We start from the raw sequence: 16,452 nt of genomic DNA, 5'->3' as shown, positions 1-16,452 counted from the left end.
TAATCTTGCAAAAACAAACAAACAAACAAACAAAAAAAACATTAAAATGCTGGGAAATAGAAAGCCCAGTTTCAGTTAAACTTAAAGGTGCCCTGGAATTAAATATTGAATTTACCTTGGCTTAGTTGAATAACAAGAGTTCAGTACATGGAAATGACATACAGTGAGTCTCAAACTCCATTGTTTCCTCCTTCTTATATAAATCTCATTTGTTTAAAAGACCTCCGAAGAACAGGCGAATCTCAACATAACACCGACTGTTACGTAACAGTCGGGCTCATTAATATGTATGACCCCAATATTTGCATATGCCAGCCCATGTTCAAGGCATTAGACAAGCCAGTATTAACATCTGGATCTGTGTACAGCTGAATCATCAGACTAGGTAAGCAAGCAAGAACAACAGCGAAAAATGACAGATGGAGCAATAATAACTGACATGATCCATGATAACATGATATTTTTAGTGATATTTGTAAATTGTCTTTCTAAATGTTTCGTTAACTTGTTGCTAATGTAGGCTACTGTTGGTTAAAGTTACCATAGTTTCTTACTGTATTCACGGAAAACAGAGCCGTCGCTATTTTCATCATTAAACACTTGCAGTCTGTATAATTCATAAACAACTTCATTCTTTATAAATCTCTCCAACAGTGTAGCATTAGCCGTTAGCCACTGAGCACAGCCTCATACTCATTCAGAATCAAATGAAAACATCCAAATACATACTATACTCACATAATCCGATGTATGCATGCATCATGCATGACGAACACCTTGTAAAGATCCATTTTGAGGGTTATATTAGCTGTGTGAACTTTGTTTATGCAATGATAAAGTCGAGAGCTCGGGAGGGGGCGGAGAGCGCAAGCAATTAAAGGGGCCGCAGCCTGAATCTGCGCATTTCTAATTATGCCCCAAAATAGGCAGTTAAAAAAATTAATTAAAAAAATCTATGGGGTATTTTGAGCTGAAACTTCACAGACACATTCAGGGGACACCTTAGACTTATATTACATCTTGTAAAAAAAAACGTTCGATGGCACCTTTAAGTTTGTCTAAATTAAAAGAAATAAGTTCATAAAACTCAAAACAATGAAACAGTTCAGTTCACTTAAAATATATCAGTTCTGTGAACTTGAAAGAAAAAGAAAGTGCTAAATACTCATAAAATTTAATTTGACTGAACTAATTTGTTTAATTTAAGTTTGTCCTACTCAAGACAATTAATTACTTTGAGCGTTAGGGTTTACAGTGTATTTAAAATAAAGTTAAACTATAACACATTTTCATTTAATTTCATTTAATGTGCAGTTTAGTCCAAAAACATTACATTAAGTTTGCACCATATATTATTTTAAAGTATATTCGTAATAATCACTCTTTTTAAAAGTATGCTAAAATGTACTTTTTTCATGCGGAAAATCATACGATTTCTATATTTATATGGATTTGGAGTAAATAAACCCAATTGTCTTTGGATTTATTGTATAATGTGAGGTGAATGTTGTACAGCAAACAGACAGCTTTAACCCTTGTTGAACGGAACTGTAAAGAGGTCTTGTGACTCTCTGTGGGGGGCCCATCTGTGGTATTACACGCCAGACGGTAGAATGATCGCCTCTCTCCTGCCCCCTCTGAGCGCTGTCACCATCCCTGACCATTGTTCCCGTACACTGAACCACATATAATCCCAACTGAAGTTAAACCTTCAGAAAACATCTATAGAGAGATAAATAGAGACATGCTAGACTGGATGCTATATGTGCTAATTAGTAATAGAAGAGTGTGGAAGGTAGCTGAGGAATTTTAGTCAAGAAACATTGCGATTAATGTTAGGAACATTTTCAGAGTTCCTCTCTTTTCCTTAATCCCCCAATATTGTACAAAAAAAAAAAAGATTTCTTGTTGTTATCATTAGGAGGCTAAATTACTGCATTTCACCCGTGTAATCATTTTTTTAATGGTAAAATGGCTTCCCCTATCCTAGTTCAATGTGTAAAGACAAAATGTAGACAAAAGCTGTGGGTTTGGGACCAATAGCAGAAGGAAACTGGTTTGAAACCAGCAGTTTTTGCAGTTGTGCTTGGTGATGCTTATAGGGCAAGGTGAAAATCGATAATGATATTTAACAGAAAAAAATAAGTCCACAAAAATATTTATAATAAACTGTTGAGTAATTTTCTATATTTCTATATTTAGCCTACATCTGATCATCTAGATCATCTCTGTTTCTGAGCAGTGCAGTTTTGTCTGAAACGCAAAGATCTTTTCGACAAACTGCCAAAATAAAAGTTTGGCTTAACTTGAAGAAATTATAACGGAAATAAAATGTGGTTCTCAAAGTCTTATTATTATTATTACCATCATTATTGCTATTATTTTTAAGGAATATAATACAACCATGATGTACACTATATACCGGTCAAAAGTTTGGAAACATTACTATTTTTAATGTTTTTGAACAAAGTCTCTTATGCTCATTAAGGTTGCATTTATTTCATAATAAATACAGAAAAAAACAATAGTATTGTGAAATATTATTACAATTTAAAATTATGATTTTCTATTTTAATATACTTAAAAATATAATTTACTTCTGTGATCAAAGCTGAATTTTCAGCATCATTACTCCAGTCTTCAGTGTCACATGATCCTTCAATCATTCTAATATGATGATTTGATACTCTGTTATTATCAATGTTGGAAACAGTTGTGTTGCTTAATATTTTTTTGGAACCTGTGATACTTTTTTCAGAATTCATTGATGAATAAAAGGTTAAAAAGAACAGTATTTATTCTAAATATAAATCTTTTCTAACAATATAAATCTTTACTATCATTTTTTATCAATTTAACACATCCGTGCTGAATAAAAGTATTAATTTCTTTCAAAAAAAAAAGAAAGAAAAACAATTACTGACCCCAAACTTGTGAACGGTAGTGTATATTGTTACAAAAGATTTCTATTTTAAATAAATACTGATTTTTTTTTTTTTTTACTTTTTATTCATCAAAGAATCCTGAAAAAGTATCACAGGTTATAAAATAATATTAAGCAGCTGTTTCCAACATTGATAATAAATCATCATATTAGAATGATTTCTATAGGATCATGTGACACAGAAGACTGCATTAATGATGCTGAAAATTCAGCTTTGATCACAGAAATAAATTATATTTTAAAGTATATTAAAATAGAAAACTATAATTTTAAATTGTAATAATATTTCACAATATTACTGTTTTTCTGTATTTATTATGAAATAAATGCCGTCTTAATGAGCATAAGAGACTTCGTTCAAAAACATTAAAAATAGTAATGTTTCCAAACTTTTGACTGGTAGTGTATATTTCATTCATGTTTTAGTTTTTAGTAAACACGTTCTGTTGTGCTGCATTCACCTTATATTTTCATTTTAATAAATTTTAAATATTGATTAAATGTTGTTGTTTTTTTTTTAAATTAATTTCATTAGATGCCATGTTTGAAGATTAACTGAATTTGTGAAAAAAATAAAATAGAAAGCATGGAATTTGAGAACAAAAAACTGAGGCCCTAAATGGAAAGGTAGCTTACTCTGAGTTTACATTTATTCTTGAGGTCTAGCAAACATGTGGAAAGCATTTCCTTCCCCTTTAATGGTATGAATTGATATCGTGATAATATTTTTGGCCATATCACCCAGCCCTAGTGATGTTAGTGGTACAGAAATGATACGCTTCAATTTTAACTCTTCACAAGCTGCAGAAGTCATATTTTTATTACACTGCCTTCTGATGTTGCCGTATGGACTTGCTGTGCAAAGATCTGTCACAAGCCTGGTTGAATCACGACTGTGCCAAACCTTCAATTCAGTGCCAAAATTTTTACTAATGTTATTCCATTGGTGCTTGTTTTTAGTCCTCTCTTCTCATTTTCCCTCCCTGATCTCCTGACACCTTACACCCTTGACCTCCTGCTCTCACTGTCTTTATTCCTCCAGTGCCAACTTCTCTCAGCCCCTCATGGGCCGGACGTGTGCTCAGCAGGGCAAATATTTACCACTTGCTACACTTAAATGATCACTATTGAATGACTTGTGACTGAACATCCTGTTCTGTTCTCCTGTGAGAGCAGAGGTGAGCTAACAGTAACAGCACTGTAGTAATTATTGGGTTCTCGGCCATAAAACCTTAGGGGAAAACGCTTGATAATACATTTAACTGTGTGTGTTAGGGGAAAAAAGACAAAGAAAACATATTGTGATTATTTTTTTTATATTGAATACAGCATGCTCAACAGCTTCAAACTGTGGAGTTTCGTGCCATGGGTCAGGTGGCAAAGTTGGGTAATATGGTGTCGTTGTTCCACACTCTTGGCCAAGAAGTCTGGTGACCATCCAAAGGGGCACTCTTTGAGTTTAATTAATCTTAATTAATGGATGTAATCCTTTTACTGGAGTCCTGTTGTGGGGATAATGAGCTTGTGATCGCACCATCCTCATTGATACTGGTGAACTTGCTAAATGAAGTTGCGCAAGAGCGTGAAACTCACCGTAAAAGCGAGCGAGAGAGGAGGTACTGTAGTGATGACAGAGAAAGAGAGTGGAAGGGAAAGCTGGAGGAAGGAGTGCAGCAAAGCATAAGAGCACTGCGGGGTGGGAGAGACAGTAACAGCAGGCTTTAAAGGAGGGCAGCATGAGGTCCTAATTACTGAGCCTTAGAGCTGGCTGACTACAGCTTGCCCCTGCCAACCTCTGCACAACCCACCCATCCACCTGACTCGCTGTAACAACAAACGGCTATTTCTCATATACTCTTACTCTTGATTAACAAATAAATCCACCAGGACAGAGGATATGCACTGTCAAATGCCAGTTTATTCACTGACATCATTTTCTCAATCTTTTTTCTGTCATACTTTGTAGTGAAATATTTAAACATACCTATATGTGAATTGCTTTTTTTAACCTATTTTTGACATTTCAGAGTAAAAATAAGAAATAAGGGTTATAATTGATTTTCTCCACTAGGAACTGAGATCTTGATAAATGGATGTTACATACAAGAATGGAGCTGAAAAGTTGCTAAAAAAAAAAAAAAATCTTTGTAATTTTCATTGAAAATAATGGGAAAAGGTTACAAACCAAAAAAGCAATTGGTTAGCATCAAATAACTTTTTTCCCATCTGGTAATCTGTTAACACTTTATTTTTCATTGCCCTTGTTACAAGTAGCTACTATAGTAATAACTAAATTATGCATAATTACATTCAACTGTCTATAACCTTAAACCAATCATAACCCTAACCCTATTCTAAGTACAAGCATTTAATTAATATTACTCAGTACTTAAATGTATAGTTTCACTGTAACAAAGGCACCTAAAAACAAAGCGTAACCAAAAATTTTAAAGGTCCCGTTTTTCGTGGTTTTTTTAAGCTTTGATTGTGTTTATAGTGTGCAATATAACATGTGTTCATGTTTCGCATGTTTCATGTTTTGCTTATCTGTATACCGCTGTTTCCACTGTCATAAAAACGGGCTGATGACTTCCTTGTTCTATGAAGTCCCTCCTTCAGAAATACGTAACGAGTTCTGATTGTGCCAGCGGTTCCTGTGTTGTGATTCGACAGCAGCTTAGCGAACCTTGCCCGGAAAGGTCACGCCTCTTACCATAACGTGGAGATGCACGCGCTCAGTGTTATTGTAAACATGTCTTTATTTTACCCTATCAATTTGAGCCGGAATCAGACCCGGTGATTGGACTGCGGGATGAAAATAACAGCGTTTCGACAACATGGCGACAAACACACTCTACAAACGCAACTCTTGTGTATTCCTGTGGGCGGAGGTTAGTCAAAAAACTGTTTTAGTGACGTCATTAAAGAAGGAAGTAGAGGGATGTAGTCCAAACTGGCCGTTCGATGTAGGCGACTTCTGTTAAATAAAATATCTCACTTGGCATTGAACTTTGAGCTTTAAAATTTTACAGATTTTATTTATACTCTAACAACAACATTACACACTAACTAAAGTTTGAAACATGGGATCACGAAGAACGGGACCTTTAATAATAAGTCATGGGCTGCATCCAGAACACATACTCTGAGTAGGCACTTCTTTTGAATAAGTATACTTGCAACTGTTAAAGGGGTTATATAATGCCACATTTACAAGATGTAAAAATAAGTCTCTGATGTTCCCAGAGTGTGTATGTGAAGTTTTAGCTCAAAATACCACACAGATAATTTTTTTATAGCATGTTAAATTTGTCACTTTTTGAGGGTTAGCAAAAACGCTCTGTTTTTGTGTGTCCCTTTAAATGCAAATGAGCTGCTGCTACTAAGCAGAGGGCGGGGTTTCAAGAGCTCGTGTTTGCTGCGCCAAATACCTCAGACTCACTGAAAATGTCAGAAACTTCAGCTTTTTATGTTCAAAACGGAGTTGGACAATGGTGGAGAGACTCAAGAAGAAGTGACAACATGTAGAATGCAACAGGACGTTTCTGAATGGTTAGTTTCTGAATCGCTGATGTGGAGTTAACTATCTTAAAGTTATTCAATAGCATATTCTGTCATGATAATCTATAAATCGCATGTGTGGGAACTGTTGTAAGATGCCTGTAGAGCCAGAAAATATATGCTGCATGAAGATAGAACAGGTATAGTTTAGTTTAATTACGGTTATATCTTATGTTGTCATCTTGCTTTTATGACATGCTATTGCATTTGTGTTATGTATTGTATTGCAGTAACATTGTCTCACAGCTTTGTTGCGTGTTCTCCGGGGCAGGGTTCATGTAAATTTTAGGGTTAGTGATGTCAACTAACCCTTTGCATTGAACTTTGAGCGTCGTAACTTTGCAGATGTTGTTTATGCTCAAACAGCAACATTACACACTAACTAAAGTAAAAAAAGTAAAATCATAATCAACCACCCCTTTAAAAAAAACATATATTTGTTTTGAATCAGCCAATTCAGGTCTCCTATCAAATGGCTAAACTGCTGAAATCACGTGACTTTAGCGCTCCGATTCTCTGATTCGATTTGTAAAGCTCTGAAGTAAACCCAAATAAGTTGGGCTAACTTGAGGTAATCAGTTACATCAAATTTTTTGAGTTATGATGTTCCCAATTTTAAGTAAGCAGAACTATGAAGTTTTGAGTTTGTAGTACTCATGCATGTTAATTACTCCTAACTTGAAGTATTGAGTTAGCTAACTCATACGCTTTGATAGTAATTAACATAAAATATTTAGTAAATTATCAAATGAGTTAATTTACTTCATTGTAAACCCTAATAAAAAAATTCAGAAAGTGCCAACTTGCTAATTTGCTAACATGTTAACAATAGCATGGTATAGCACTTACTGAATAAGTACAGCAACTTAAAACATGCAACTTATCTGCTCTCAAACCAAGCCGCATGCGCCACTTGTCACCATGATGATAACTCTCCAAAAACCCACATTAACAGAAATACTTCTAAATTAACATAACAAAACATTAATCACTACTAAATCTCCCTTACCATTAATCTTGCACAAAAAAATATTATATAACATTATATAGCATTTACTCTCCCTTTCAAGTGTCATGGGCAAAGCATGCTGGGAAATAGAAATCCCAGCCCAGTTTCAGTTAAACTTAAGTTAGTCTAAATTAAAAGAAATGAGTTCATGAAACTCAAAACAATAAAACAGTTCAGTTTACTTGAAATATGTCAGTGCTGTGAGCTCAAAAGAGAAAGAACGTTCTAAATACTCATAATAGTTAATTTAACTGAACTAATTTGTTCAATTTAAGTTTGTCCTACTTAAAACATTTAAAGGTGCCCTAGATTCAAAATTTGAATTTATCTTGGCATAGTTGAATAACAAGAGTTCAGTACATGGAAAAGACATACACTGAGTTTCAAACTCCATTGCTTTCTCTTTCTTATGTAAATCTCATTTGTTTAAAAGACTTCCGGAAAACACGTGGATCTCAACATAACACCAACTGTTACGTAACAGTCGGGGTGTACGCCCCAATATTTGCATATGCCAGCCCATGTTCCCAACATTATGAAAGGCATTAGAAAAGGGCAGCCAGTAACGTCTGGATCTGCACAGGTGAATCAACAGACTAGGTAAGCAAGAACAACAGCGAAAATGGCAGATGGAGCAATTATAACTGACATGATCCATGATATCATGATATTTTTAGTGATATTTGTAAATTGTCTATCTAAATGTTTCGTTAGCATGTTGCTAATGTACTGTTAAATGAGGTTAAAGTTACCATCGTTTCTTACTTTATTCACGGAGACAAGAGCCGTCACTATTTTCATTTTTAAACACTTGCAGTCTGTATAATTCATAAACACAACTTCATTCTTTATAAATCTCTCTAACAGTGTAGCATTAGCCGTTAGCCACGGAGCATAGCCTCAAACTCATAGAGAATCAAATATAAACATCAAAATAAATACTTTACTCACATAATTCGAAGCATGCATACAGCATGCATGACGAACATCTTGTAAAGATCCATTTGAGGGTTATATTAGCTGTGTGAACTTTGTAAATGTGCTGTAATATAATCGAGAGCTTGTGTGGCAGGGAGCACGCGAATTAAAAGTGCATAGTTAATGATGCCCCAAAAAAGGCAGTTAAAAAAATTAATTTAAAAAAATCTATGGGGTATTTTGAGCTGAAACTTCACAGACACATTCAGGGGACACCTTAGACTTATATTACATCTTGTGAAAAAGCATTCTTGGGCACCTTTTAAGTATTTTGAGCATTAGGGTTTACAGTGTGTTTTGAACTCGGCCCATATAGATATTGTTAAAGTCTTTATTTTATTTTAGATATTGTTGAAAAGTCTTTATTTGCTTTATAATATTAAGATAGAACCACTGAACTCACATGAACCGTTTTAATTATGTTTTTAGTACCTTTATGGACCTTGAGAGTTTGAATGGCTTAATAGAGGCCTAACTGAGCCATTGGATTTTATCAAAAATATCTTAATTTGTGTTCCGAAGATGAACGAAGGTCTTACTGCTGTAGAGCGACATGAGAATGAGTAATTAATGACATTATTTTCATTTTTGGGTGAACTAACCCTTTAATTACTGCTTATTAATAGTTAGTAAGGTAATTAAGTGTAGGTATTGTGTAGGATTTAGGGATTGTTACGAACCCCTACTTTAAAGGCAGAAAAGGGGAAACGTAACACAAAGAAGGACACGTGAAACCCAATACGTCGTTAAATATTTATTCAACAAGCAACAAGAAATCGGGAACACGTAGCCTATCATACAGAAAAACAAACAAATGAATGCCCAAATATAACCAACAATTAACCCAAATTAATAATAAATAAATACCTGACTTAACCAAGACAAACACATCAACTTCAATAAAGAAAGACAAAATAAAGAAGCAAGGGAAAAAAGCTTGTTTGCTGGTGTGTCTCCTCACTCCAGTCTCCTTCAGTGTCTTTCATATAATCGCTCAACGCACGCAACTAGATGCAGGTGCACAGAGGCGGACCTACAATCAAACTCTTCAGGATGAAAAGTAGAGTCATGACGTCACAACACACACAAGGCACAGGCCGTAACACTCCTATGTAGAATATGTTCATCCAGAATAAGGCATCAATATGTGCTTTATAAGTACTAAAAACAGACAATAGCCTAGTAATATGCAAGCTAATAACCAACAAGTTAATAGTGAGAATTGGACCCTAAACTAAAGTGTTACCTTATATTCTCTGTAGGATGAATGTATGTAGTATAATTGTAATCTGGACATACAACATTTGTGATGTTGTCATTGTCATGTGACCTACCAGTGTCAGTTGCATCACTTCACTGTCATTCACAAATCCTCTCCTATGGCCTGATGGGATAGTAAAGTGTCCATTGGCTGATTTTCGCATACTTTATAGTGGGGAAATTGGGTATGCATATTCAGATGCAGCATTTCACAATTAAAAAAAAAGGTAAAGTTATCTAGTTTTAATGATAATTGTTCATTTATTTATTAATGTGCTAAACTGTTCTGGCTGTATGAGCTTAATATTTTGCTGATTCTGTCCTCACTGTTGGTGTTGTCACATTTTTATTCATATCTTCATTAAACTGAGCTGTCTTATCTCTTGCTGTTCTGTTGGTTGTCTTTTGCAATCTACATCAACACATGCTGAGCTTAAGTGTGTCACTTACAGTTGTTAGTTGCTTTCACAGGCTGTGCTTTGCTGTTTTGTGCTTTTTGTTATAATTTGTGGCATTTAGCCGTTCTGTGCCAAGATCTTCAGTGTTTTTGTCTTGTATTGTAACACACTGATGATAATTTTAGTGGAACTTGATGTACCTCCAATAACGTGGGCTGTGTTTATTTATTAATGAGCTTTTCTTTTTGCTCACTGTGTTGTGGCGCCTTTCAGACATGTCTCAGAAGCAGATGACATCTTCCATGGCTATTGCTGGGGCCGTGATGGGAGCTGTGCTGGCACTCTTCCTCATCACCGTCTTCACCATCGTCCTCCTCACAGCACGCAAGGCTCCCCCATCCACATACACAGATAAAGTGTGAGTACATGCAATATCTTTCCCTACAGATGATCTGACTTTTAACTTTTACCTAACAACATTCAGGATGAGAACTGCAGGAATGCCATCTTTAATTTCAAATACATTTCAGGCGCAATGTTTCACCGTAAGCAACAGAAAGCACTCTCAGAATGTTTTGTAAAGGTTCTCTCAACTTTACAAATGTTTTTAGGCAAACCTGATGAAAGCATGAAAACATTATTCCTACTGAATGCTTTTACCATTGTTGTTTTGAATAACTAAAATATAAGTTAAAATAGCAAATTATAAAGTCAGAATTGCGTAATATAAAATCAGAATTGCGAGTTGTAAATTCTATGGTGTTTCGTCATTTATTAAATGACACATTGAAAATCGCATTTAAAATAAAAATATTTAATAAAAAAAAAATTACATTTTAGTTAGGGCTGTCAATCGATTAAAGATTTTAATCTAATTAATTACATACTCTGTGATTAATTAATCTAAATTAATTGCATACATAATTTTTGCTGTGAAAGTATTAAATATTTCAATTCAAATGAATCAATGCAGGGTTTTTCCTGGGTCAAAAATGGTCTTCGGTAGTAACAGACATGGTCATCCACACAAACAGTAAAAAGTGCCCTACCCACCTGATCTGCGAGCCCGATACTGACAATAAAGTACCCATCACTCTCACTGTAATTCTTTCTTGCCCTCTTTGCAAAAAAAAAAAAAAAAGTGATTTTATAGCTTTGTAAGCGAAGATGCTTTTTTGCTAAACCTGAAAAGTATTAAAAAGTAGCATTTAGAAGTTATATTAACTAATAATATAATTTTCTACCATATACAATTGAATGCACCTAGCTAACAACAACTTGCTTTGTTCTGGTTTCACCTCACTCCAGTCTAAATTAACTGATTTTATAGGTAGGCCTAATTTACTACACATTGTCATTTAAATAACCTGAAAATATTGTGGATTATTAAGGCTAATTTTACTAACCACTCTTGCTAAATGGTGTAAGCACACTTATGTTCTCATTTCAGAGTTATTCGAGTAAATGATTCATTATAGACCATGTGGACAGATCAGTTGTTGTCATGATTCATTAAAATGAATCTGTTCAAATGAGTCATTAGTCGCGAATTGGACATTAGCGGACGATGACGTGTTGCGTGCGAATCTTCGACTGTTATTAGGACATCGCAAAAGATTTGTCAACTCAGAAAACACTTCACCACTGAATAGGATTTTCTTTTTGTTTACTGAAAGTGTGGTTTATGTCAGCTGCACGTGCGGGACGCCTGTCAGAGAAGATGAGGTGACATTCTTTTGAGCACTATTCACACCCAGCGGTTATTCAGGAAAAACATTCTCCGAATGCGCCTCGTGAAACATGGATTCGGTCTTACGAAATTTTAGCATTGTGTCAGTTGATTTAGATTATTATGTGTGAGGTAGAGAGAGTGCAAAGACGGTGCTTACTTTCTCGCGCGCACGAGGGAGGAGCTCTGCTCGTTCTGTCCGTCAGCGCAGCAGTCGTCTCCCTCCTTCATTTTACAGTCGAATGGTGGCTAGAACGGCTCCAGGTTCAAAGGTCAATACGGAATGGATTAATCTGCGTTATTTTTTTAACGCGTTATTTTTTCTCAGATTAATTCATCGAAATTAACACGTTATTTTGACAGCCCTAATTTTAGTATTATCATATGACATCCTTTCAGCCAAAAAATTAAAATCTTTGTGTCATGCGCTTGACATTTTTGGCAACAAGGACCTGAAGGAGACATGAGCACATGTTCGGTCACATGCTGTCAAGGCTCCATTGTCAGTTCATTTTAGGCTAGGAAATACATATAAATTAAATTTAAAATAAATTCCATTGTAGAAGTTTTTGGCCATTTGTAATGCACATTTAGTAAATTCAATAACTCAAATACCAAAAAATCTGTGTGTTATGCATAAATGACAAAGCCCTATTAGGGGATAGATTTTTTCTGTATAGCTGCACTATTGTTCATTACTGGCAGGCAGAATAATAGCTTTTTGCCTGTGTTTTAGGTTAATGTTAGTAAGTTTTATAGAAGACAGAGAGGAAAAGCTACCTTATCCAGAAAGTATTGATGATAGTGATGGTAGTACATCAGAAAATATGGTCGTAGTAAGAAAGGGAGAAGATGAAGATCAAGGTTGAATAGAAGAAGTCAGGGCCGTCCTTAGAGCGATGCAACCTGTAAGATCGCACCAGGCCCCATGCTTGTGAAGTGAACGGACTGAGGGGGGATCCCGCTTCGGAATGCGGCCCACTTCCGCTACCTCTCACTAGGCCCTGCCCCATACTTGGGACAGCCCTGGAAGCAGTGGTAGTGATGGCAGAGATAAAGAATATATGTCATAGATTGTGGAAGTCAGGTTTTTGGATGCATTATCCTATGCAAGATGTGATCCATACTTCAACCAGAAGTCAGGAAAGATGGCACTGCCTGTTGGCCTCCCTACACTGACAATCAGAAATGCTCCAAAAATGATGACTAAACAGGTCAAGATTGAGTCACATGTGGAAGGTGTGGGCTACTCTGAAAAAGAAGAGTCTTGTTGCTTTTCACTGGTGCTACAATCATTGATTTGGAATTCCAAGAAAGAAACAATGTTAAAGATTTTTTTTTTTTTTAATGTTTTTTGAAACACTAAGGTTGAAACACTAAACTATGGTTTCACTATTTTCCAGGCAGTGAAGTTGCATCTGAGTTTGTGTCGAGTTTTTGACATTTTCACATATGAGTTCCATATGAAATATAGTAGCACAAGCTGAAATGGAATGTTAATAAAGCTTTTTAATGTTTTTTGAAACACTAAGACCTTTTCACTACTTTTCAGATAGTGAAAATGCATTTTAATGTGTGTGCAGTATTGCCAAATTTGCCAAAAATGATTTACCCTATTAGGATAATGTCGGTTATAAATGACAAAATCCTAAAATAAAAGGTCAAAGGTCAGATGAAGAAATTAATTTTGGAAAATGATTTATCCTTAAATATGTAAAATATAAAGTCATTATTTTTTTCTAACTGTGATTTCATAATTCGTCCCATAGAGGGGTTATAAAGTCAATTATAGTCACAATTCTAATAAAAATAAGTCATAATTGCAAGATATAAACTCACAGTTCTGACATTTACACTAGTGCGTTTTTGTTTTAAAACGGCATTGTAAAATGAAAACGATCCTCGTCTACACTGGCGTTTCCACAGCATTTCAGAAACGATCTCCGTCTACACTACACGGCCCAAAACACATATCACATGACTGTTCATGCACACTGTGTAAAGTGTAAACAGTTGCCTCTTGTGCATGTAGGCAGCTGCAGTATTAAAAAAAAAAAAATTTAGAGTTTAGAGCAGAGTTTAACTGCACAATGGCTGCTAAAAATGATAACAAAGACAGCAGTTCAGTGTTATGGTTTACACGGTCGTCAAGGATATGTAGAGCGAACGTGGGCAGCCACGATTTCTTTTTTCAAAAGTCTCTGTTTTGGTCCGTTTATACTGAAACGCAACCCCAACGTTTTCAAACTAAAACGGGGTCTTGCAGCGTTTTCGAAAGTCTCCATTTTCAAGGTTAGAAAACTCCGCCGTAGTGTAAAATGACAGGCGTAACCGTAGCAAAACTTATGCATTTTAAAACGTAAATGCACTAGTGTAAACAGGGCCTAAATCTCACAATTTTGAGGAAAAAAGTCAGAATTATGAGATGCAAACTCGCAAAAATATTTATTTTTTTTTAATGGATTTTTTCCCAGAACATTTTAAAATTGCATTTTAATAACTTAAAGGTGCTACAGAGGATCTTTTCGTCGACTGAGAAACCAAAGACTGTTACTGAGTTTTTGAAATGAGCGCATACGTAAGAACAACCCTCCTCCTTCACAGCTCATTTCGAGGAAACGCCTCCCAAAACTCGTGCATGAGTGTTGGAACATGAGTGTTTACCCCCGGCATTCGCTGTGTCGTGTTAGTGGATTCATTATGTCGGACTCACCGCAGGTAACTCATAATCTGCAGTTGTTATTCCTGTCTCCTGACACAAACATTGCATGCAGCGCCTGTGGGGTGTGGAAAGTTACTGGAGCGCGCAGCCACGCTCGTCTCTCACAAGGAACGTCATGGCAGTGATTGACAAGCCAGAGGGCCAATCGTTTACGCAATGATCGCGTAAACGATTGGCTGATGTTTTTAAGGCCCTACCTCATGCACAGATGATGTATATTAATATTATTCCTTTCAGTGCACCTAATAAATAGTCTTTTATCAGTTAGTAAAGACAGTTTCAAGTAATATTGCAAAAATATATAAAACAAAACATCCTCTGTAGCACCTTTAAAGGGAACATTAGGAAAATATTCTGAAAACATAACATTGTTTGCATGGGTACAGACCTCTGGGTTTATTGTGAGTGTCAGACATTTGAGATATTTTGACTCTGAGTCACCTGCTTTGCCACACGTAGACCTTCAGTTGGGGCTGTACATGGGCACTTAACTGGTGAATTATTTAATCATTACCATGCTACCTCTGCAATTTCCTGACTGTCCTTTGAACTTGGACTGACTGAATAAAACTTTAACTATTACCACCCATCGTTCAGTGACCTCACAGAATTACCAGATCTTCTTGTGCTCATCGATGTGCTCATGTGTTACAGTTTTGGTCTAACATGCCAAACCAATTTACTCACAGTCACATTTGTTTAAAATGAGTTTATTGAAGTGAATAGTTTATTGAAGAGTTTGGTTGTCCAGTCAGGCTATCATTAAATACATTACACTCCGCTTCGGCTCTGTCTGGCTCACCTGTTGGCCTGTCAGAACGAGGCATTTCACGCTACAGCACCTCTTAATGGCTTAACCTTTGATTAGCCGCCTTAACCGTAATAGATTTTGTCTGGTCAATTATTACTGAGCCCAGAAACCCAGTCAAGACTGTAAATGTTCTATTCTAGTGGGAGCAACATCAGATGGTTTGCTTTTGTTTCCTGGAAAGGCAACTGCATGTCATCACAAAGAGAGACTATAGCCACAATAGTCTACAGTTGTGTATTTGCTTTTGCAGTATACAGAGACTACCACACGATACATCATTTCAGAACTTGTGTGGGCAAAACAGCTTCAGATAGCTCCTTTTTGACAAAGTATGTTGATTTTCAGTTGTTTTCTTTTGGTTCTTGCGAAAAGAGCCGCTTTATTGTTCTGTCACTAAGCGTGTCTCTAGATGACGTCTCATTTCAGCCAGCCCGGAGATCTCCCTTTTCCCACAGCCTCCAAAAAGCAGCTCCCCTTATAGGCTTTTCATGCTGCACTTAACCCTGGGTTATCGTCTTTTTAATCTTGGTTTGAGGCCACTAATTAATCCCTGGTAAAGTGGCATTTCACAATTGTTGTTTTTAAAGTGTTGGCTTTTTAACCCTGGGTAAGGAACACTTTTATGGTGTTTAGCGATAGATAACCAATAATATATAATATTATTTAGTATAGAGCCCCTAGGGTCATTGTGATGGTAAGAAAATTAAGGTGGGAGGAGAAAATTATATCTCTTAAATGTATTTCTTGCAAAATGTGTCCTCTCCAGAAACTTTGCGCTAGTTTGCAAAACATTTGTGATGGAAATGTTATGGGGGGGATCGCAATGTTAAATTTGGTGAACACATTAGTTTTGCGAGAGAACGCAAATATTTTGCGAGCAAGCGCAAAGTTTCTCCATGGAACGTAATACTTTTGTGAGACAACTGAAAACGCTTTGTACATTTGCTAAAACTTTCACACGCTGTTTAGTTTCAGTATCGGCTAGAAAAATGACTGTTGACTGTCAAACAAATGGTCAAATGATCAAACGGTGATGGCAA

General features: G+C 35.8%; 1 protein-coding gene across 1 annotated transcript in view; it reads left to right on the top strand.

Annotated features, from left to right (window-relative positions):
• The window catches only part of nectin3b (nectin cell adhesion molecule 3b), a 76,329-nt gene that overhangs the window by 53,041 nt on the left and 6,836 nt on the right, over positions 1–16,452 (top strand). The window contains exon 6 of the mRNA XM_048165609.1: positions 10,424–10,568. Coding sequence (XP_048021566.1) covers positions 10,424–10,568 — 145 coding nt within the window. The remainder of the gene's footprint in view (positions 1–10,423; positions 10,569–16,452) is intronic.

The sequence above is a fragment of the Megalobrama amblycephala genome, linkage group LG18 (genome assembly GCF_018812025.1).
Source record: "Megalobrama amblycephala isolate DHTTF-2021 linkage group LG18, ASM1881202v1, whole genome shotgun sequence".
Classification (NCBI taxonomy): Eukaryota; Metazoa; Chordata; class Actinopteri; order Cypriniformes; family Xenocyprididae; genus Megalobrama; species Megalobrama amblycephala.
The sequence above is the reverse complement of the archived record's forward strand: the minus strand, read 5'-3'. Positions and strand labels throughout refer to the sequence as shown.